Source organism: Ctenocephalides felis, unplaced genomic scaffold (assembly GCF_003426905.1).
Source record: "Ctenocephalides felis isolate EL2017-DRISC unplaced genomic scaffold, ASM342690v1 CF-g0.4_SCAFFOLD_03571, whole genome shotgun sequence".
Lineage (NCBI taxonomy): Eukaryota > Metazoa > Arthropoda > Insecta > Siphonaptera > Pulicidae > Ctenocephalides > Ctenocephalides felis.
In genome coordinates this window covers 70,197,023-70,220,200 of record NW_020539725.1, presented here as the reverse complement: position 1 = coordinate 70,220,200, position 23,178 = coordinate 70,197,023, and the positions used below count along the sequence as shown (strand labels likewise).

At 26.8% G+C, this 23,178-nt stretch overlaps 4 protein-coding genes across 4 annotated transcripts; 1 reads left to right on the top strand and 3 right to left on the bottom strand.

Moving 5' to 3' along the window:
• Nucleotides 1–6,898: 6,898 nt before the first annotated feature.
• Nucleotides 6,899–8,462, bottom strand: LOC113385333 (mucin-5B-like). Its single transcript, XM_026623174.1, has 4 exons — nucleotides 8,344–8,462; nucleotides 7,666–7,854; nucleotides 7,109–7,286; nucleotides 6,899–6,964 (listed from the first exon to the last, which is right to left on the bottom strand). The coding sequence occupies exons 1-3, from the start codon at nucleotides 8,402–8,404 to the stop codon at nucleotides 7,111–7,113; spliced, it is 426 nt and encodes a 141-aa protein (XP_026478959.1). The 5' UTR covers nucleotides 8,405–8,462; the 3' UTR covers nucleotides 6,899–6,964; nucleotides 7,109–7,110.
• Nucleotides 8,463–10,965: 2,503 nt separating this feature from the next.
• Nucleotides 10,966–12,149, top strand: LOC113384960 (histidine-rich glycoprotein-like). The gene is made up of 2 exons (XM_026622740.1): nucleotides 10,966–11,125; nucleotides 11,432–12,149. The coding sequence occupies exons 1-2, from the start codon at nucleotides 11,065–11,067 to the stop codon at nucleotides 11,824–11,826; spliced, it is 456 nt and encodes a 151-aa protein (XP_026478525.1). The 5' UTR covers nucleotides 10,966–11,064; the 3' UTR covers nucleotides 11,827–12,149.
• LOC113386669 (zonadhesin-like) lies at nucleotides 12,057–19,170 on the bottom strand. The gene is made up of 3 exons (XM_026624434.1): nucleotides 19,119–19,170; nucleotides 14,617–14,865; nucleotides 12,057–12,256 (listed from the first exon to the last, which is right to left on the bottom strand). Exons 1-3 carry the CDS (start codon nucleotides 19,168–19,170, stop codon nucleotides 12,057–12,059), a joined length of 501 nt encoding a protein of 166 aa, XP_026480219.1.
• Nucleotides 18,020–21,761, bottom strand: LOC113385209. Its single transcript, XM_026623033.1, has 2 exons — nucleotides 20,336–21,761; nucleotides 18,020–18,332 (listed from the first exon to the last, which is right to left on the bottom strand). Exon 1 carries the CDS (start codon nucleotides 21,602–21,604, stop codon nucleotides 20,423–20,425), a length of 1,182 nt encoding a protein of 393 aa, XP_026478818.1. The 5' UTR covers nucleotides 21,605–21,761; the 3' UTR covers nucleotides 18,020–18,332; nucleotides 20,336–20,422.
• Between the last annotated feature and the right edge of the window lie 1,417 nt (nucleotides 21,762–23,178).

The window sequence follows — 23,178 nt, the reverse complement described above, 5'->3', positions numbered from 1 at the left end:
TAATTGTAACTTTTGTTTGCTGTATTTTGCTGCAACTGACGTCCTGCAAAAAAAGCTGTAAGTATTATTAAGTATAAATTAATTGTACTATTAACAGCATATTAATAATAATTTTATAATTTTTTTTTGAGTAATTCCCTTTAGTCAAATAGTTTCTTTTTTATTACAAACACTATTCGTTTCAAAATATTTAATTAAAAAGACCAACACAGTTTTTTGGTCTCTGATCCAGACATTACTTAAATTTTATGAAATAAAAGCATTTAAATAATTCAAACATATGGGATCATTGTTTTCGCATTTCATTTAACTAAATTATTATTATTTTTAATTAGGGAAAAAAGTCTGTTATTTTTATTATTTTTACATTTTAATATATAATATTCACTTATTTATTGTCATACTTTTAGTACCTTCATGTGGCGAAAATGAAGATTACGGTTGTAAAGGGTGCGAAAAGAATTGCGGTTCAAATACGTGTGGAACAACTTGCAAAACTTTAGATCCTGGATGTACTTGCAAAGATGGATATTGCCGTGATAAAGACAAAAAATGCATCAAAATTCAAACAAATTAAATAATTTAAACTAAATACCTATTCAAAACCTACAATTTAGCCAATTCACCTTACAAAAAGTGTAAAACTCACACATAAACTGTTAGCATTTTTCATAGTTTATTGCCAATATAAAGTCACTTGGAAGTTAAATAGATGTTAAAGATTTATCAAAAAATAGTTCAAAAATACTAAACACATCATGACCAATAATATATATTACATAAAGCTGTAATTTTAATAAAAAATAAATTTATATAACATAGATTAGATTATAGATTATTCAAATAATATAGAATTACACTACAAATTTTATTCTATATGTTGGTATATGATGACACACATAAAGCGTCAAAACGTATTTGAAGATCAGATTGAATTCAATAGTAATATCAATTACTTACATCTTGGTAATAATAGAGTGACTCATTCGTGAGAAATCAAAACATATTATTTATTATTATTTGGTATCAAAAACAATGGTTCATTTGTCATATCCATTTGTTGTGTGAAAATAAAAAATAAGCTATTTTTTTGACAATTTTGTTTGTATATCAATTTTAAATTTTGTGGTAACCCTGTGGTAACTCTGGTTCATTGTATATATAAATTTAATTTAAATTTTATTATTTATATTAATACATTCGTTGAATGTTAATACAACTTTCAGATGTAGTTCTCAAGACTATTGATTAGATAAAAAAAATTGTATTTTTTTAATTCCATGATATAGTTGCCGTATTATTTAAAAAATTACATTCAATAAAATTATTTTTTATTTATAGTAGATAATTTCATAATCGTAATCTATTACGATACATACAATTAGTTTCCAAAATCGAGTAATTATCTGATAATGTTTGTTTGCAATAATAAAAGGTCAATGAATTTACAATTTCGTAGAACTAACATTTATATTACATGAATAAGCACTTTTTGGCTTTTTACGCTGAACGAGTATATAGGTAACCTTGCAATTAATACATTTAAACATTATTTGAATCATATCATCTAAAACTATCAAAACCTATCTCATTTTGGATGGTTTTCCATTAAATTTGACATACTTTTTCATATTTGTTGTATACTCAAAATTTATCTAAACAGTTCTACATATAATGAATCTGAAATATGTTGGTAATAAAGTCATTAGGTAAAAAACTTAAAGAAATGACAATTATTTATTTATGAGTGATATGAAAAAAAACTAAAATTTGTTAAATATACTATTATTAAAATATTAATCCTATACGTAATCGTTTATATAACAAATAAATAACTTTATTGTTAGGATGAAATTTTTCATAAAATCTTAAAGTGTGATGATGGAATGAAAAGTGTCAAATGTAAAATTTGACATACTGTTTCATATTTGTTGTATACTCAAAATTTATCTAAACAGTTCTACATATAATGAATCTGAAATATGTTGGTAATAAAGTCATTAGGTAAAAAACTTAAAGAAATGACAATTATTTATTTATGAGTGATATGAAAAAAACTAAAATTTGTTAAATATACTATTATTAAAATATTAATCCTATACGTAATCGTTTATATAACAAATAAATAACTTTATTGTTAGGATGAAATTTTTCATAAAATCTTAAAGTGTGATGATGGAATGAAAAGTGTAACTTTTATCAAAATAAAATCAAGATGAATATTTCAATGGAATCAAAATGCGAATATTTATAATCCTCCTGTGTTATGTATTATGTTTTGGAGAAGTGGAACTGCGTAAGTATGATTTTTTTAATAATTTAAATGGTATCTCAAGATATTAATAAACAATTGATAATATGATTTTTATATTATTTATACTAATTCACACTAATTTTCAAATCCGTTAGGTGAAATATTTCTAGTTTATTTCATTACAACTTCTAATTAACATTTTTCTTCATATTTTCCAGTAAAACAACGTAAATCCAAAGCCAAGCAATGTGGCCCCAACCAAGTATTTTTAGCAAGTGGCCCTTGCGACACATTTTGTCCAGGACTGAATATAGCAGTGCCAAAAAATTGTTACATTAAAACTCCTCAATGTCATTGCGAACTGGGATATGTTCGGCAATTACATGAAACTTGTGTTAAAAAAGAACAATGTGGTGTTCAAATTGTTACAAAAGGCAAAAAGTCGAAGAAACGAAAAGGTTGCAGACAACGAGGGCATCGGAAGAAATGTAAAAGTTTATATGGAATTTATTTTGATTAAATAATAGAAGTAGAAATGGAATTTACACATTTAATTGTAATATTAGAGTGGTCCTTAATATGGATTTTTTAGAATTTTTCATCTGAATAGTATTCGTGAACTCAAATATTATGACACATAAGAATATTTATAAACCACTTATTTGATTAGAGGTTAATCAAATTCGATTCATCATGGAATCAAGATTAATTTTGCTACAAAATATTTATTTAATTGGTGATGTTGAAACTCAAATTATTATCTTGATTCCATAATGAATGAAATTCTATAATGAATATATATTATAGAACAGCCCACATGGATTTATTGGACGTTAAGTGATTTATAAATATTCTTATGTCATAATATTTGAGCTCACGAATACTATACAGATGGCGCAAGAATTTACTTAATGACGTATGTTAATAACAAATATAAGAAACTTTAAATTGGCGTGCGCTCTATCTAAATGCTTATATTAGGAGCTAATACTATTAGAAATCCATTTTTTATTCCTTTACAAGCATTTGAGCCCTTGGTAGCAAGAAATTAGAAAATATCGATATTGAGGACTACGCAAAAAATTATATATATATATATATATATATATATATATCTATATAATTAAATAAATAGCTCTTATTTTACTTACCTAATTAGTAATAAAATCTGATATGCATATCACGAATAAAAATTTCCATGCAATTTTCCAAATTCTTTCATCTTGGTTTTCCTAAAAAATATTATACAATTATTTAATTATTAAATATAGTATACATAAATAGTAATAATTGTAATGTTAAATGTTAAATATTTATTAAGCATATAAAACAAACCTTTAACTAATTGCCAATTGTATTGTAAATCGGATATATAATTATAAAACAATTATAAATCTATAATTTTCATAAAATATTCTTGATATAATAAGAAATTTTAAATATTGAACTGTTTCTGTAAATAAAATTAAAAGCATCTTTTACCATCTGTATTTTCACATACTGCCTAAACTTTAGGCAAAAATTTAAATCTTCACAGCATAATATTATGTATATATATTTTATCGAAGTAGAAATTTATAACATTGTAAAATTATAATTTATTATATCTGATTATTATAAAGTGCTCATTAAAATTCATAATATTTTTGTGCTAAATATTATTCTGGTTGATAAATTATCTGATTTTGGTAGTATTTAATATACTTGATATAAAATCGTAGAATTGTAAATAATAAAAAAAACAATGAAATGTTTATTATTAAAATTATAAATTTTATACGTGTTAACCTTTTTCAGAAAAAAAAATTAACATAGGACATAAATATTAATTTATCAATATGAAGTATCAAAAAGATAAATCATTACTAAGACCATAGCTGGGCACCGTTAATCAAATAGTTAACTTCGTTAATCGTTAATCCGCTACAAAAAAAGTTAACTTCGTTAAACGTTAAAGCGTTACATTTCGGAAGAATTAACGCAAGTTAACGTTAATCGTTAATCCGTTAATATGTGTAAAATTACATTTTTATATCGTTGCGTTAGTGAACTTAAAAAACTTATTAGTTTAGGTTCTGGAAGTTAACAGGTTATGAATAAAACAAAATACTTGTATAATTCAAATGTGTAATTTAATCCTTATATAACACTTCCGTGTGTATAAGGAAAATGGCACAATTATCACATACCGTGATAACGCTATTGGTCAACTTTCCGTTTTTATGATTGCATATTGTTTTTACCAGTTTTTTTTTTCTAAATAAAGGGAAAGAGTTTTTTTAACTTCCCGTAGGGCAAGTTATAGTAATCGCAAAAAAATCAAAAATGAAAATTTTTACATTTCTCGACGTTTCAAAGGTTTCTGAATATTTTGGCATACCTTAGAAAAAATGGATGTATGTGTGTGTGTGTATGTATGTGTATTCGGATACAAATTTTCGTCGACGATTTCGGGAACACGGATCAACCGATTTGAATAATTCAAAAAACATTCGATTCGTATTGATAAGAAGACATGCTGATTAGTTTTTGGCAAAGGCAGGTCTAGCCGTTCCGAAGATATGGGGCAAAATTGAGCCAAAAACGGTAACTCAGTTTTTAAGAGAACCGAGCGTCCGATTTTAATAATTCAAAAAACATTTTACTTGTATTGACAATTATGAAGAACTGATCAATTTTTCATGAAGGCAGGTCTAGCGGTTTCGGAGATCTAATGAAAAAAGTAAAAAAAAAAATGCCATTTGGCGGTCAAAATGATCATTAGACATATGCACATCAAATTATCAGATATTTTATAGAGCTTTCAACAATAAGTATACATTTTATTTACATTCCTATGGGTTCCGTACCAATGTTTATCCTTTAGACAGCGACGCGGCGCTTACGCGCTTTATATTTTGTCTCTATGCGGTCCTAAAGCAGTAAAATTGCTTTGAAAAAAAGTTCAGATCTTCCAAAATATGTCAAAATAAAGAAAACTTTTTTTTTTCAAAAAAAATTAATTTTTTGTCCAATAGTTTATAGTTTCTCAAAAATCTCATTTTTTCGAAGTAAATTTTTTTCAAAAATGTTAATCGTTTTTAAAAAAATAATAATTTTAGGTACGGAAAGTACCAGCAATTTGCCTTAAGGAACGATGCCTTAATTGCCTTAAGACAGAATTCCATTTACAGCTAGTTTTTGCGATAAATAGGAAACGCGCGACGGGTTAAGCGTCGGGCATAAGGTGCATATTCCCCTTCATGAACATTAACATGTTGAAGTTCTCGTCTGAAAGCGAGGCTCGTTTTGGTGTCAAAATGTCTTTACCCGCGGAAAACAAACGTTCAACTGCAGCGCTTGAGGGTATAGCAGTATTGTATTTAATAAATTGATTTATGAATATCTGTTCCCCGAGGAATGCAGCATCGTTGAACGAGTCTTTTGATTTCATATCCAGCCACATTTTAACGAGAATTTGCGCTTTATTCTTTAAAGAGTTTGTAGCTCTTTGGTTTTTCTATAGACTGAATGACAGAATTGAAAAAGTCTTCCTCCTCGTCATCATCGTTGTTACTCGCATTGCTCCCTCCGCCACTTAAACTATCTCAGTCCTTCGAATTTTTCGCTGCTTCTTGCCATAAGGCATCTTCTACCTTTTTTCCGTGCATTTTCTTACTGCATTCCTCTCTACTGCTGTCATACGTTTCCAGCCACATTAACCGAAACTTTGGGTGAAATGCCGCGGCAAGTTGGCACTGTTCATCATTCAGGAGTAGTCCAAATCTTTTCTCTATGCCGTTTAATAAGGCATTGGCTAAAGCTGTGCCGTGCGGTAAATAGTAGGCATTGGATTAACGATTAACGGACTTCTCGCATTTTAACGGAAGTTAACGTGTCCGTTAACATTTTTAAAAGTTAACTTAAAAGTTAATCCGTTAATCAAAATGTTAACTTCGTTAATTAACGATTAACGGATTAACGAGTTAATGCCCAGCTATGACTAAGACTATTAATATTTCAAGAGATATATTTTTGGATTTAGGTCAGTATAATTTTAAATTATATGCAAAACAAAATGCATGTGTTTATATTATAAATCTTTATGTAAATATTATTAATTAAATTAAATTATCATGGAATGCAAAATTGCCTCAACCAATTATAAAAAACAAAGCATGGATATAAAGATTATTTTGCTAAAATATGTGTACATATCAATACTAAAATCATTTATTTAATTAATAATAAAATTATAAAAAATAATTATATTTTCAACATATTTTGATTCTTGAAATAATCAGCATATGCAATCAAGAAATTTGCTTCTGTAAAATCCAATGTAACTAAAACCAGTATAAAACTTAAAATTTATTTATATAAATATGTCAATAGAGCTCTCCAAAACTTAACAAATTAGATTCTAATAAATATTCTATTTTTATGTTTATAATTTATATCGACAATACTTGAATATAATATAAAAACTTCACAATATTACCAGAACAAATTTTTACTGAAATTGAAAATACTTAAGTTGAAAGTTTACTTAAGTTAAAAATGTATTTGCATATCTTGTAGATAATTTCAATTTGAAAATTAAGTTTTAACCAAAAATTTAATAAATTGAACCCATGTACTTTATTTTTTTTATTCACTTTTTTTAATTTACTCTCTGGTTCCAACGTTTTTTCCTCAAATTTGAATTATTTCAAACTTTATTTGGATCATCTGGAAAAATTTAGCTATGTAAATTCATTTCAAAAATTGCAAATGAGACCAAAAATAAACATAATTTAGCTATATCTTATAAATACAGCTTAATTAATGAAATCTGCACAAAATTCAAATACTCAATTAATAAATATTTATTACATTTATTCTTCGGCAACAGTTTCTTCAGCAGCTTCTTTAACATCTTCAGCTTCTGGAACTTTGGGTTGGTTTTGTTCATCATCACTTCTTGGTACAATATTTGTTGGACAATCTTCTTTCCTTACACAAACTTTTTCTTCTGCACTTTTTTGGACGAATCCTTCAGCACATTTGCAACCTGCAATAAAATATTATTATAATTATATCTATTTTCTGCTCATTTGCACCAAAAGAGTTTAATAGCTAGTTCAAGAGTCACTGTTAGTTTTGGAGATTTTCAATAAAAAAATGAGCTATATTATTTACTAATAAATTTTAACCAGTATTATTATCTTCTGATAGAGCTATGCAAATGGATAAAAAACACAAAACTGATACTGGAAATTTCAGTACAACTCAGTTTCACATTTTTAGAATTGTACTCTATCCAAGTTATATGAATACATGTGAAGTTCATGAGTTTTTTCTTAGTAATTTACTGTTTACTGTTTTGCATCAATTTTTGTTTTGTATTAAACTATCAGTAGTATTATAATGAATAAATGTTAGTATTTTACCAATATAACATTCTCTAGAACAAGGTCCAGGTAAATCGTTCATGTAGTTAGCACAAGTTCTTGAACAAGAAGTGCCACAGGAAGTAAATTCTTCATTTTCTGGGCAAGTTGTGTTCACAGCAGGCAAAGGATCAACAAGGTCTTCTGGAAGAATTTCACCTGGAAGAGTTTCTTCTGGAAGCGTTTCATCTGCAAATGTTGAGTAGACTAGTTAAAATTAATTTGTAAACGAAAGATAGGAAAAAAGTATGTTAAAAGATATGAATATAAATACAATAATTTTGGAAAATCACATTATCTTTGGTTAGTGTTACAATTGATAACAATTGTTAGAATGATTAAAATATGTGTCACAGTTTTGATATTCATATATAAGTATTAACCGCACTATATATATATCTTGCCCACTCGCTCACACGTTTTTGTATGCATCGCTCTCTTTCTATCTAGTGTGTCAGAACGAAATTTAAGTTGGACGAACAAAGAAACAAAGAAAAATTAAATAAGGAAAAAATATTATCACATTTGATGGAACAGCGTTTAAATTTTTGTAATCGGTCAAACACCAGCACACATACATTTTCTAAATTTGGTCTTATGCGTTTCAGAATAATTTGAAAAACCAAAAATTTGCAAATAGAGAAATTTTATTATTTTTCTATTTATTATTCTACTCACCACAGTAGACAAAAGCAGCCAACACAAGGCAACTCAATACAGTAACTAATATAACTTTCATTTTGTAACAAACTTTTCTTCACTCTAAAATAGATCTAAAAATTCAAATCGATCGATCGCAGTATAAGGAATGAATAGTTACAAAAATGTAACCTAGTTTATATAACTTTTTGCGAAATGCAGTGACCTTTTAGTGCAATGTCATTGCTGAATGCGCTTTTCGCACATTTCCATAAATTAAGTGATAACACCGATGATCCTATATGAGTTATACGAAAACAAGGACATTCCGACTTTAAAAATATAGTTTATTGCATTTTTTTAATATTACACAAAGCTGATAAACGTGCGCGAAATAAATGCTTTGTTATGTTTGCTAATGGTTATGTTAATATAAAAAATCCCGATGTTACTAATCGTGAAAATATTTGTGAAAAAACAATTATTTAAATACAATCTGATATTATTATCTCTATAATAGCTATATATATATATATATATGTATATATATATATATATATATATATATATATATATATATTGACGAAGAAATATGTTGCAAATCATTCTGACAAAAATTAAACAATCACAAGACTGTTTAGTGCATGAACTTTATCGACATGTTGAATTCCATTAAAATTAATTTTACAAAACAAAAAAATGATTTGTGAAATTAAGCATATGCTATAAAAATATTGACATTGTTTCGTATTTAATAAAATAATGTTAACATTTTTTACGCAAGTAGAGAACTTTTGTAGACTGCTCATTAAGTTACACATATATAATAAAAAACGGTTACAAACAAGTATTTTTTCTAGCTTTTAATTTTGTGAAATCTTTTGAGTAGTTTTTAAAAAAACGTTGAGAAAATTCAAAATTTTTACTTTTCACATCACGTTTATGACTTTTGGCACAATTTTTTACAAACTTTGACGAATTTTCAAAATTAATCCACTTGTCGTGGGAACATAAAATTCAAGTATGTTTAGTATGAACATGATCTCTATTATTATCATGAAAACTTGATAAAAATCGTCCAATTTTTTTTTCGGCATTTAATTAGTACCGACCAATATTTTTTAAACAGTTTTTAAATTTTCGAAACCCTTCAGAATTGCGGGCTAAAACGTGGACAAAATTATTTTAAGTTTTGAGATACATCGAATTGCTTTTAAATACATAAAAATAGAAAATCTTGCTATTTTAAAATTTAATATATTAGATATTATTATTAGAATATATTTTAAATAATAAAAGTCTTGAATCGGATAGTCTTAAATACAATTTTTGCTACTCTTCGTTCGTTTGATTTAAATTTGGATATTAAATAATCTCTATTTGAGTCAACCTTTTCATTTAAAGCATTTTCAATAGAGTTCTTATATAATTTGTTTGTTCTATATTCCATATGTATCAAAATATTATGACTATCATAATCAATAACAACTTTACAGGTCAAGGATGATTTATACAAAACTATAAAACACATAATAAATAAATAAGTAAATGCATTTTTTAACTGAATGCATTAATCCTATCTTTAATGATAAAATTAATCTTATCTTAAAATTTATCATCTTAATATTTAAGAAAAGTTGATTATTTTACAAGTGGACATGTGTGGTGAAAGTTAACTTAAAGAAAAAGGTGATAGTTAAGTAAAAGTAAAGTGAATTCTGAGAAAATTTTGTAAAATTTACTTAAGTGAATATACTCGTGCTAAAATGATATTTTTCTATATTTATTTAAATATAATTATGTAAATAGTGTTTACGATTAATTTTATATTTATAAATGCCTGAGCTATGTTTGCTTATTGAAACGTTTTCCAAAAATAACTTTCAACTAACAACTTTATAAATTATTAGAATATTTTTGAAAATCACTTTCACACTTTTGTTAACATATAAAAAATACAAAAAATATTAAAAAATAAAACAAACATAAGAGTGATTAAAATTTTGCACACTTAACTTAAATGTAAAATTTACCTAAATTTACCTAAATAGAGATAGTCATAAGCTATTTAAAGAGACAATCTTAAATTTAAGATTGTCTCTTTAAATAGCTTATGACTATCTCTTCTAACTTGTATTTTACTAAATTTTTCCAAATATATAAAAGTGCGAATTTTTTTTACAATAATTTTAACTTTAATACTTTTTATTTATAAAATTTTGAACTTTTTTACTAACAAACCTTTGATGTGGAAACTTGTAAATAAAATTAGATGGACAACATATGATAATAAATATATATTAATAATTATAAATTAATTGATTATGTAAAGTAATATCATAAAGTTATTATTTACATATCTATACATCTTTATATAAATTTTGCATTCAGAAAATCCTTATTTAAAATCACCACTAAGGTATATTTGGATGTACAATGTATCCATTAGATTTTACAGAACAATTTTCTGGGTGCAAAATTTATATAAAGATGTTACCATATGTAAATAATAATTTATTTACAAACAAACACTTTATGATATCACTTTACATAATCAATTAATTTATTTTTCCGCTGATTTATATGAATCGTGATAACTGATTTCATGGCTGAAATAATTAGAATAAGGCAAACGTTATAAAAGCTAATGCATTTATCGGAAACTAGTTAGTTCTGTGATAACTATTGATCAGTAAACATAAATAAAAAATAATTGATAAATTTATTTATAAATCATCATAATTCGATATAATTTACAAAATGCGTGCTTTGACTTTTATTTTGTTCAGCTGTCTTTTGTTTGCTGCTTTTGTCCGTTGCGGTAAGTGGTAAAATTATTATAAAAAAATTATTTCCATAAAGGCCACTTGTTTGAAAAATGTTTTGAAACCTAAATGAATTTAGTAATGTTTTCATTTTTTGCATAAAAATGCTACATTCTAGTTATACTTTTTTTGAAATTTTTTTGAGTCATAGGCAACCAGAAGTGCAGCAAGTTGAAAAAAACTTGACTTGGCCTAGTGCTCAATGCATCATTCTATACAAGGAAAGAACTTTCAGGAAATTGATAAGAAAATGAGTTTTGCTAAACTTACTATATTACAATTAACTTCTTATTTTTTTCTAGATGACGAAGCTGCTGAAACAGATCACCATCCAGTTGGTCCTGAATCCTGCACCAAAGAAAACGAGGAATTCCAACCATGTGGAACAAGTTGTCCAGTAACCTGTGCAAATCATTTGGACAAAACTCCGAAACCATGTACCCTGCAATGTGTTATTGGATGTCACTGTAAAGCTGGATTTGTCAAAAATGATGAAGGAAATTGCGTAAAAGAAGAAGATTGTCCTAACCATCCATCTGGGGATCATGAACACCATGAAGGGGATGATCATGAACACCATGAGGAAAAACATGAGGACCATGAAAACCATGATGAAAAACATGAAAACCATGAGAACCATGACGAAAATCATGAACACCACGAGAACCATGATGAAAACCATGAACACCATGATTAAATTGTAGATGAGAGGTATTTGAATCAAAAACGTGAATTTCAAATGACTGATAATTGGTAATTGGTTTTGATGGCAAATTCGATCTGATGATACACACATAGTCCTTAGTTTAAGTTGTAATAAATAAATAATAAAAAATACTAATTTTATTGAGCTTTTAATACATCAACATCAAATTTTACAATCACAATCTTTCCTATGAACTTTGACTGAGCCTAAATTATTTTTTCTCATTTTGGACATTCGGATGGCAAAACGCATTTATTTTTCTTCGTATCCAAAACATAATGCATTTCACAAATGCACTGAGGCAATGCACCACATTCTGGTTTGCAGGCATGTAGAAGATCTTTATTTTCACAAGTTTTTGGACATTCAGGAACACATTTGCTCAAAATTTGGTGTTCTCCACATTTTGGTTGGCAAGACACTAGATAATTGAAATATTTTACGTAAAATTTTATAAAGATCTTAGTAACATAATAATAGTTGTATAACAATATAATAGAAATAATAGTATAACATAGATAACAAAATATTTTTAGTTAAAAATGGATGGAAGTTTGGATCAAACCTCTAGTTAATAATATGTCTTCTAACTACATGGATTCAAGTTAAAATCCTGAAATAAGTGGAAATATAATATTTGAGAAATTAGATTATATTTGAGAAAGATAACTTAATATCGTGAATTTTTTTATACTGATCACGCATTTTTTATAAAAAACTTTGTAAACACTAATTATATTTTAAATGGTATATTGCTTGCGTACTGATTTCGTTATCAATTTAAATTACACGACAGTTATTTTTCCCATGATTTATGTATATGGAAATTACAGGTTGTTGAATATATTCTGCAAAAATTTTAAAATGCAAAAATAGTGGATATAATATAATACAAACATAAGTTGAACAATGTGTATCAATATTCATTATAATTTTCTAGAATAAACGTAAAATCAAATTGTAGCATTGAAAAAGTAAAATTTATATTTGAGAATTTTCTCTATCTTTACGAACTCGCTGGTTTTAAATTTTTCAATGTTTTTAAGAAGGATTTGGTCATAATATGAGATTTAGATTTTTTTCTAAAAATTCATATACAAAGATTTTAGCAATAGATAAGAGCAATTATGGTACAGCAATTAAAATGATTATATACTAAATTTTTTTGATTCGAGAAAGATCCCTGATTAAAAATTTTCTTTGACCAATGTTATTCTCATTAAATTGGAGTTTTATGGAAATACTCTATATTAAATACACAATTGAACTTTTTTCACAATTTATATTAGTATACATACAATAGCAATTTTTTTATTGACAACATACCTGTGCAAAGTGTTGCCACTATAAGGCAACATATGATACTAACTTTAATTGAGAACATGATAATTAGAAATTGTAACAAAAATTAATTTTAATATTAGTAGATTCTTTATCCAGCGATAAAAATATGACTAATGCAAAAATTCGGTGTAAAACTCGGTTATATATGCACACATTTTCATTATTTGTTGTCAGAATTTACAACGATTCTCAAAACATCTAGTAATGACATTGATGGCCAAGTATTATGTTTTTTTTTATAAATTTCATAAGCATATAGTTATAATCTGTAATTTCTGATTTTTTAAAATATTTTTTAGAAAGTAATATTTTTCTAGATTATTGCGAAATTTAAATAAATGTGTTGAAAATAGAGGATTTTATAATTTGCCTCATTGTCATAGTATTGAAGAAAATGATCATGAAGGAATTCTATGAAAAAATTACTATAAATAACTACGAATAATATACACACACTAATAAATTTCTTCACCATAACATCAAAAATAAACTTTCTTTCATGAAATATTAAATTAAATTTAATGCTACATTAAATAATATGGAAATAAACACTAGAATTGCATCTACAGATTATCAGAAATTTAAATAAACAAAGGGGCAAATTCTCCTATAAAGCAGTCAAAAAATAATAATATATTTGCTATGCCATCAGAGCATCTTTTTAATGTGCCCTTGATAACACATACGTCAAGTTAGGTTTTATTTTGCCAATTTTTACTACCAATTTATATAAATATAAAACAGTAACATAACGTTGCTGTAACATAATTATTTTATCAGAATTGGCCTTTATGTTCTCCAAAATTGTCATAAATCATTCTTAATATAAAAAAGTACTAATTCACTAAATTTAGTCTTTTGCCATCAGTGCATAAAATATTTTGAATTTTGAATTGTATGTTTTGAAACATCAGCGCGTTGGAATAAAGAATTTAATAACAATAATAAATTCAACAGTGATCGATTATAATCGATAAATATGAGATAAATGAATAGAATGTTAATTTATTAATACGGCATTGGATACATTTTTTTTACTTTTTTCATTCGATATGCCTTCACAGAAATTTTGTCAATACAAGTAAAATGTGTAAAATAAAAAAATGTATCCGCACACACTCACAAAAATACACGAACGCACACACACACTCATCCCATTTTTTCTAAGGTATGCAAAAATGTTCAGAAACTCTTGAAACGTTTCATTTTCGATTTTTTGCGATTGCTATAACTTATCCTACGGGAAGTCAAAATAGTCCAAGAATATTCAACAGATGTAATAAAACAATTCTTGTAAAGATACACACATGTAATAAAACAATACTTATAGAAAATTTGTGAACAATTTTATTTTATTACCATTTGAATAAATGACAATTATAGAACTTGTGTATCTTTTACAAAATTTTCAGATTAAATTTTATTCGTTTTCAGTACTAAAATTAATCTGAAATTCCTTCCTTGGGCATTCAGAACGCAAAACGCATTTTCCTCCCTCGGTGAGTCTTACGTAATCATCGTCGCAAACGCAGGTTTTGGGGCCACATTTTTGTTCACAAATCTGTGCTATTCTGAGGTTTTCGCAAGTGATGACACATGGTGACGTGCAACTAACCCAAATTTCGTGTTCTCCACAAGGTCCTTTTCGGTGCTCATTCAAAAGCTCATCATAATCATCGGCATCATCTATAGAAATCATTTATGGTGACTATTAGGGAATGCAATACTGGCATACCGGTATACCGAATTACCGGTAAACCGCCCGATTTTTCGGCGGTATTTTTACCGGTATTTACCCCCCCCAAAAACGGTATTTTCGGTATTTTTACATAAGCGCTATTTGATACATAATACACTAAAGTTAAAATTTCTCAGAACAAATTTATCTTTAAATTCCATAATCGCATAAACAGCTATATCTTTAAGTGATTCTATTGGATAAACAAAATTTCAAATATTATCTCAATTCGTCATTATACTGAATATTTATTGCTTTACTGAGGGTTTCATATCGTGTTACAATAAATAGAATTGGACTTATAGATAATGATGTTTGTTTCATCTTATGTAAAAATGTAACGGTTTTTTAAGTGACATTTGCGCTAAAATATTTTATATCATACAGATTACCCCTGCGTAATCTTTATTTTTTTCTAACTTTATACATAATTATTATGATAATTACTAAATATTTTTGCTTCTTATTACAAATATAAAATATTATTTAGCGAAAACGTTTTACATTGTTTTAAATAACAATACTCAACAATTATAGTAACTTATTATTCATCTCGACAAAGTATCCGATCTTAAATTAGTGCAAGAAAATTATTTTTTTTAAATATTAGAGATTATTCTAATTTAACACATCGGATACAGACAATACAGTTTATTATAATAATGTAATATGATCTTTTATGAGTTTTTGGTCTTTCTTACTCATAAGTTTGTTTTTGGTGAAAAGCACTCAATATACTCTATAGTGATAATGAATTAATTAAATTGGATATAATTTTGTTAAATTATTATTTAAAAAAATAAACTTATTGATTTATTTTATTGTTTTTATTGTTTAGTTGAATATAGTTGTAATTGTATATACATTTTTCATATTTGTACTAGTAACTTTCAATTTTGTTTACGTTTGTTTAAGATAATAAAAATACCAGTAATTTACCGGTATTCCGGTTTTAAAATGAAAAATTACCGAATTACCGGTATTGAAATTTTCCATCGGCATTGCATTCCCTAAAGACAATTTTATTAATATTTGATCAGTGATCGTGGTTGATTTGGATGAATTATGATGACCGTGGTTGGTAAAAATTAGCTACAAATAATAATGATCATGTGTACTTTGATATTCACCTTGTTTTTATGACAAACACAATCACTGTATCAAACTATATTTTTTAACTTCTCTTAGAAAGTAGAGTTTCAATGATAGATTATAGGTACACTTTGCAATTTATAATAATGTTGGCTATATTTACTTTTTAAACAAGAATAAAGTAACTCGAGTTTTTTTTAACAAATATTAAACTAATAAACATTTTATAATTTTATGTATTATTTTAATTAAATTTTCTATTCACCAACCGCCAAACAAACCAGAGCAAACAATGCCAACACTTTCATTTTTGTTTTTGGTTTTATTGTTGATTGAACTTAAAGCAGATCAAAAATCTAAAAAAATATACGAAACAACCAACTAGTCGAGTATTTATATACAAAGTTATGTAACTCATTAAGGTTATCAAAAATGTTTATTTTTTTAATCATTAGATTATAAGTTTTATCCATAGACGTGCGATTTTTTAAGGATAAGTTATATCTAGTAATCGTCCAAAAATCGAAAATACAATTTTTCGCGTATCTTTACGTGTCGGAAGTTTTTAAATACTTTGGCGTACCTTAGAAAAAAATTGATGTATCTGTGTGTGTATGTTTGGATGCAATTTGGAAAATTTCAAAATGCATTCGATTTGCTGGTTAGTCGAACCGGCTGGTTAGTTTTTGAAAAAGGCAAGTCTATCCATTTTGGAGATACAGAGCAAATAGTGGTAAAAATTACAGTTTTGGAGAAAATGGAGCATCCGATTCGAATGATTTAAAAAACATTTGGCTTGTGTTGACAGTGTGAAGAAATGATTAGTTTTTAGAAGAAAATCCTAATTTATCCATTTTTTTAATTTTCAAAGAATGTTTTCTTTAGATACCAATAATTATTCGGATTTTAATTTTAATTCTAGCCAAAATTCTAGAGCTTACTTGTATATTTAAAATAAATAATTTTAACTTTGCAATTCCGTTCATATTATTCTTAGAAATATGAGATAAGGACCTTTAAATTTAACTCCACTTGATTAAATTTTATATATTTATTTTTCATATAAGTATGTATATACGTCTTAGTCCAAATTATAAGCGCTTATCTTTTGTCTATAAAGTAGGAACAATAAAAGTTACAGGATTTATAATAAACTATTTGAATACATTTAATATTCCTCGAATATCTCGTTATGGTACGAGAAGTTTCAGCAATTTGCCTTAAGGCACGATGCCATGCACTAGTTAATAATTGTTAACACTACCATTTAATTGATAATATAGTTATAAATAAAAAATATATTTAGAAAACTCTAAAATTAACTTAAATGTTTCAAGTAATTCTCTTTCTAATTCAAAGGCTTCCTTATCATAAAGGTTTGTCTTTTCACCATATTTATGTAGTTTTTCTTATTAAATATATATTTTTAGAAAAAAGTTTTCTTTTAGTTTTTAATTTTGATAAATTTTTCAGTATTTTATTTTCAGTCTTAAAATCTCAAAAAATTACAGACTCAGTTTTTAAAGTTGACTGCAACGATTGCAAAGTTTGTTACATTGGTGAGAGCTTCTAATATGTTAATAAAAGAATGAGCCAACATATCTATAACTGACAAAATCTTAAACAATTTGGAATAATATTATATGAACATATGGATAAATTCGAACACACTCTTGGCACTAATGATCCCATAATACTGTATAAAGAATGCTGATCTTAGAAAATTAGCTGAATCATATTTGCCATAACATTTCTATTTTATGGGCAAATTGGCTCCTAAAGATATAACCACGAAGCAACAGATACATTTTAAGATATTAAAATTTCCAAGATACATTAATATTATTTTAGAAGTACTTTAGAATCCTAGACACACACATGGAATAAAACAATATTTATAGAAAATTTGTGAACTGATTTATTTTACTAACATATATAGCAGAAACAAAAATTTTGATATTTGAATAGTTGATAATTTAAATTGTTGAGTATTTTGAAAGTTGTGTATTTTTTAAATAAAAATTGCAAATTTATTTTGTTTTCCTTGTTTTGAATATAAAAAAATACTGCTTAATCCCTCTATTCCTTCTTGGGGCATTCAGTAGGCAAAACGCATTTTCCTTCCTTGGTGAGTCTTACGTAACCCTCATCGCAGACGCAGGTCTTGGTGTCGCATTTTGGTGCACAGAAATGTGGGGTTCCGTAGTTTTCGCAGGTGGTGACACATGGTGACGCGCAATCCTTCAAGTTTCGTGTTCTCCGCAAGTTACTTCATGGTGTTCGCCTTCGTGGTGGTGATCGTGGTGTTCATCAGTACCTTCAGCTGGGTAGGAAAATATTTAGGGTGACTATTTTTTTTTTTTAATTTTGTCTGTGATGATGGTTGGGTTAGTTGAATTATGATCGTGGTGATTGGTACCTTCAGCTTTGTATTTTAGAAAATATTTATTTCTTTGATACTTGGTCAGTGATGGTTTGTTAGGTGAATTGTGATGAACGCGGTTGTGAAAAAATAGCGAAAAATGTTGATTACGTATTTATTGATATTTACTTTAGTCAACGTTATTTTTTTAGAGCAAGCCAATTATATTATATTTACTGCTTTAGGAAGGAAGCGGTCGCTTTCTCATCTCACAGGCAGTTTTATGACCTTTTAGGTATACGAGCCAAAATAATGCCATTGTGTATTTTCCAGTAAATACAAAAATATTACTTCAAAGATACAGAAAAATGAAATTGTGTTCAAGTGTGAACAGCTCAAATGTAATAGCATTTTGCCTTAATGCAACACCGTGTACATAGTCAACTTAACCAAAAAGAAATGATGATTTAGATAAAACGTGTATGTGTAAAACGCCTGATCGCACAGCAAATACATAGCATTTAGACTGTTTTTAGTACCATTGTATATGAAAACCGCAACTTAACATAGCCTTGCCATAACACTCATCTATTTTAAGGCGGAATTGGCCCATCAATAGATAGATTATATGTAGTAATTTATTCCCTTTTTAAACAAGAAGAACGTAACTTTAGTTTGCTTTAATATATATTAATAATAAATGGTTTATTATTTTATGTATGATTTTATTCTAATTTTTCTATTCACCTGCAACGGCTACAGCCAAGCAAACCAGAGCAAATAATGCGATCACTTTCATTTTGTTTATTTTTGTTGATTGAGCTTAAAACAGATCAAAATTCTAAACAAATATAAGGAACAACAAATTAGTCGAGTATTTATATACAATATTATGTAACTCATCAAGGTTATCAAGTTTATTTGTTTTTTTTTTTACTCTATAATCATTAGATTATATATTTTTATCCATTGACGTGCCACTTGATGGGGGACATAAATTATTGTATAGATAATTTTTTTTTCAAAAGTCTTTCTGAAGTCAAAGTGCTGAAAGTTGCCGTACTAATAATCATATTTTTTTAAAATTTCTGAAATTTTGTAAGAACTAAAAGAATTAGATTTTAAAGATAACTGAAGAATTAGATTAAAGAACTAAAAGATGAGAATTTTGAAATTCTTGAAAAAGTTAGACTTTTTTGAAAAATTAGAATTGTTTTATGAATATTTTGATTTTTTCGAAAATTTTGAACTTTGTTTTGAAAACAATCGTGCTGTTTTAGAACAAAATATCGGAGCGCGCAAGCGCCGCGTCGCTGTCTAACAAATAAACATTGGTACTACTAACCGCATAGCAATGTAAAACAAAATTTGTACTTCTTGAAATCTCTAAAAAATATCTGATAATATGATGTGTAAAATATAATTAATTTATTAATATCAAAGAAATCATATTCTTTGTGAATAATTCTAATCGGTTAATCCGTGCTCTCAAAATCGTCGACTAAAAATTGTATCTGCACATAAACACACTCACACACACACAAACAACATTTTTTTCCAAGGTATGTCGGAAAAAAATGACAAACATTTTTATTGCCATTCTTTTGCAAATAACATAACTTACCCTACGGAAAGTTAACCTATAAAAATATTCATATTTTTTTATTTTTTAGATTTAAATAATGAAAATTCAAGAGGATTGAAAATTCATTTTATGTAACATTACATAATATGATAAGACACATGATTTTTAAATAGATTTTTCTAAATTTAAATTTGCATACAATTTTATTAAAATACATGAACATAATAAATGTTACTAATTATTCATTACAAAAAGACTCATCGATTGATTTTAATATAGAGCAAATAAAATGTTTCATTTTATGTTGAAGATAAGTTTTTTTGGAACTAAAGTATGGCTCCCAAACTATGGTTCCTTTAGCAAAGTTTCTTGAAAGTACCTATAGAACTAGATTTTCGTTATGCCCTCCTGTGCATTTTTGGCACCATACATCTTATACCACTCACACTTTTAGAATCTCTAGAATTCAACATCTTTGTAAAATCCACTGTGAAAATTCACTAGGCTGTTTATCAAAAGACATCATTCCTTCAGAATCTGTTACATATCCCAAACCAGCACTATTTAAATACACAAAATTATTTATCAAATCCACCTCAAATGTTACCCATATTTGGAAGTTCCTTTGGGATTCAACATTTAATTTGCTTTCGATGTACCATTCTGGGAAAAAAGATCTCTGAGACATTATATAAAAAAATTGAAATTTCTTGAGAACCCATTTTGTACTTTTGTAGGCAGTTCCACCAGGTGAAAGATAAACGTTCCAGGTTCCTGCATTATTGAAAACTTTTAGAAAATTACCAGATAATTTGTTTTGTATACAAAACGTGTCTGTATATGCAGCAGCCTGGATAGAAAAAGGAAGTTTTTGTATTAGTTTGACAACTTTTTCCTGTTCATCTGGTTGAAAATTGGATCGTTCATACACTTTTTTGATGTATTGCACAAAAGTGAAAAAATCATCGTAATTATTGGTTTGCAATAATTTATTTACTACAAATAACCCATGAATGCTCAGTGGTAAGTTTGTGTTGTTACTTACAAAATCTATGAGAGAAAGTGTACCAATTTTTTTGTATAACTGTTGAATAATGTTGGTGAAAAGTGTGAATCCTGCATCATGATCCAAAGAATATACTTGGCTAAAAAAATTATAAGAACTGTCACGAAATTTTTGATCATTTGATGTATCATTTGTTACATTCGCCATTTCGGCTGTTTTGCTTTGAATCATTTGATCCAAAACTTTGGTCTTCAGATTTGTCCAATCCGAGTAATTATAACAAGTCGAGATGAAAGTAGCCATTTGTAAGAAACTATCGGAATTTGCAGTTGATTTAGATTGCTCAAACAATTCTTGATATAACAATAATGCTTTATTCCCATCCTCATTGTAAACATAATTCGCAAAATTTAAAATTGTACCAAAATTTTGTGAGCTATTCCCATATGCCTCATGAATTACTTCATCATAATTCGATTGTAAAACTGATTTTAAAATATCAGCAGCCCTGGAAAATTCGCCTTTAGCAATTGCTTCTCCACATTTTGTTGCCAATGTGTATCTATTTAGAATTTCCAATCTTGCTCGATTTTCATTTATAAATTTTAGCAATTTGTTGTACTTTTCTGCATCATGTTTCATTAAATAATCCAATCTTTTTTGAATATTTTCAATGTCTCCTTGTAAAATAAGATTTATGTCTTCTAGGCTAATGGTCACAGATTCGGATGAAACACTTTCATTAGGAGATGGAGTTAGAAAAATTTGTGCTAGAACTATTTTTATATTTAATATTATGAATAAAAGTTGGAAGAAATTCATTTTAATTAAATCTTTGCACTGATATCTATTTTACATATTACATTTCTATATATATGGAGAATATTTTATCTTTACTTATGCAACCATAAAATTTATGGAGGTATTTATTTTATGAAAATTTATTTTTAGATAAAAATAGGCAAACTATCTGAGATTATAATGAGATAAATTGCTGAATATAATTTTATCTAGGCTTGAAGTTTTTCTCAAGAAATTGCAGAGTAAACTATAATAAATTATACCAAAAATAGTTCTGCAAATTTGCTTAGTATCTTTGAAAACTAAATTAATATTAAATAAGTGAATAATAAATTTAGATTATTGTACCTACAGATAATGTCAACATATAGAATGATTTACACTAGAAGAAATATTGCACAAACCAAATATAGTTTGTGTGTATAACTATTTTAATAATAAAATCATCAAGCTTGGTTAACCATTGGGTTGTCATCTACAATAATATAAAAAAATCTAGAGGTGAATATAATATAAAATTTAATAACGCTTTGAAATGTGATTTTTTAAAAAAATTGAAAAAATGTGAATTTTTCTAGAATTTTGAAAAAACGTGATATTTTGCGAATTTTGAAAGAATGTGATTTTTTTCAGAATTTTGAAAAATGTGTGATTTATTGAGAATTTCGAAAAAATGTGATATTTTTGAGAATTCTGAAAAATGTGATTGTTTGAGAATTTTGAAAAAATGTGACTTTTTTGAGAATTTTGAAAAAAATAGATTTTTTGAGAATTTTGAAAAAATGTGATTTTTTGAGAATTTTGAAAAAATATGATTTTTTAGGAATTTTGAAAAAATGAGATTTTTTGAGAATTTTGAAAAAATGTGATTTTTTGAGAATTTTGAAGAAATGTAATTTTTTGAATCTGAAATTTTTAAAACAGATTTTTTTTTATTTTACTTCAGAACAGTCGGGCTGCGTAGCTGTTTTCAAAGACGAAATAACAAAGCGCGTAAGCGCTGCGTCGCACCCTAACGATTAAACATATAAATCTTAAAAATTAATAAATCTTGAAACTTATAGAAATGTAAAAAATGTACTTTCAAAATCTTTATAAAATCTCTTAAAATTTGATTCGCATGTGTCCAATAATCATTTTTGCCGCCGAATTCCATTTTTTTCACTTTCGTCAATGGATTTACAAAACCGCTAGACCTGCCTTTTCAAAAATACATATATTCAGTTGGTTGATAAGAGGGAAATGTTTTTACTCTACGTTTTCTCAAAAACTGAATTTCCATTATTTGCATTTTTTCCTTGTTTCATCGAAACGTTTGAACCTGCCTTTACCAAAAACTAATCATCACGTCCCCCCAATAATAGGAATCAAATCTTTTTTAAATTATTCAAAGCGATTGATCCGTGCGCCCAAAA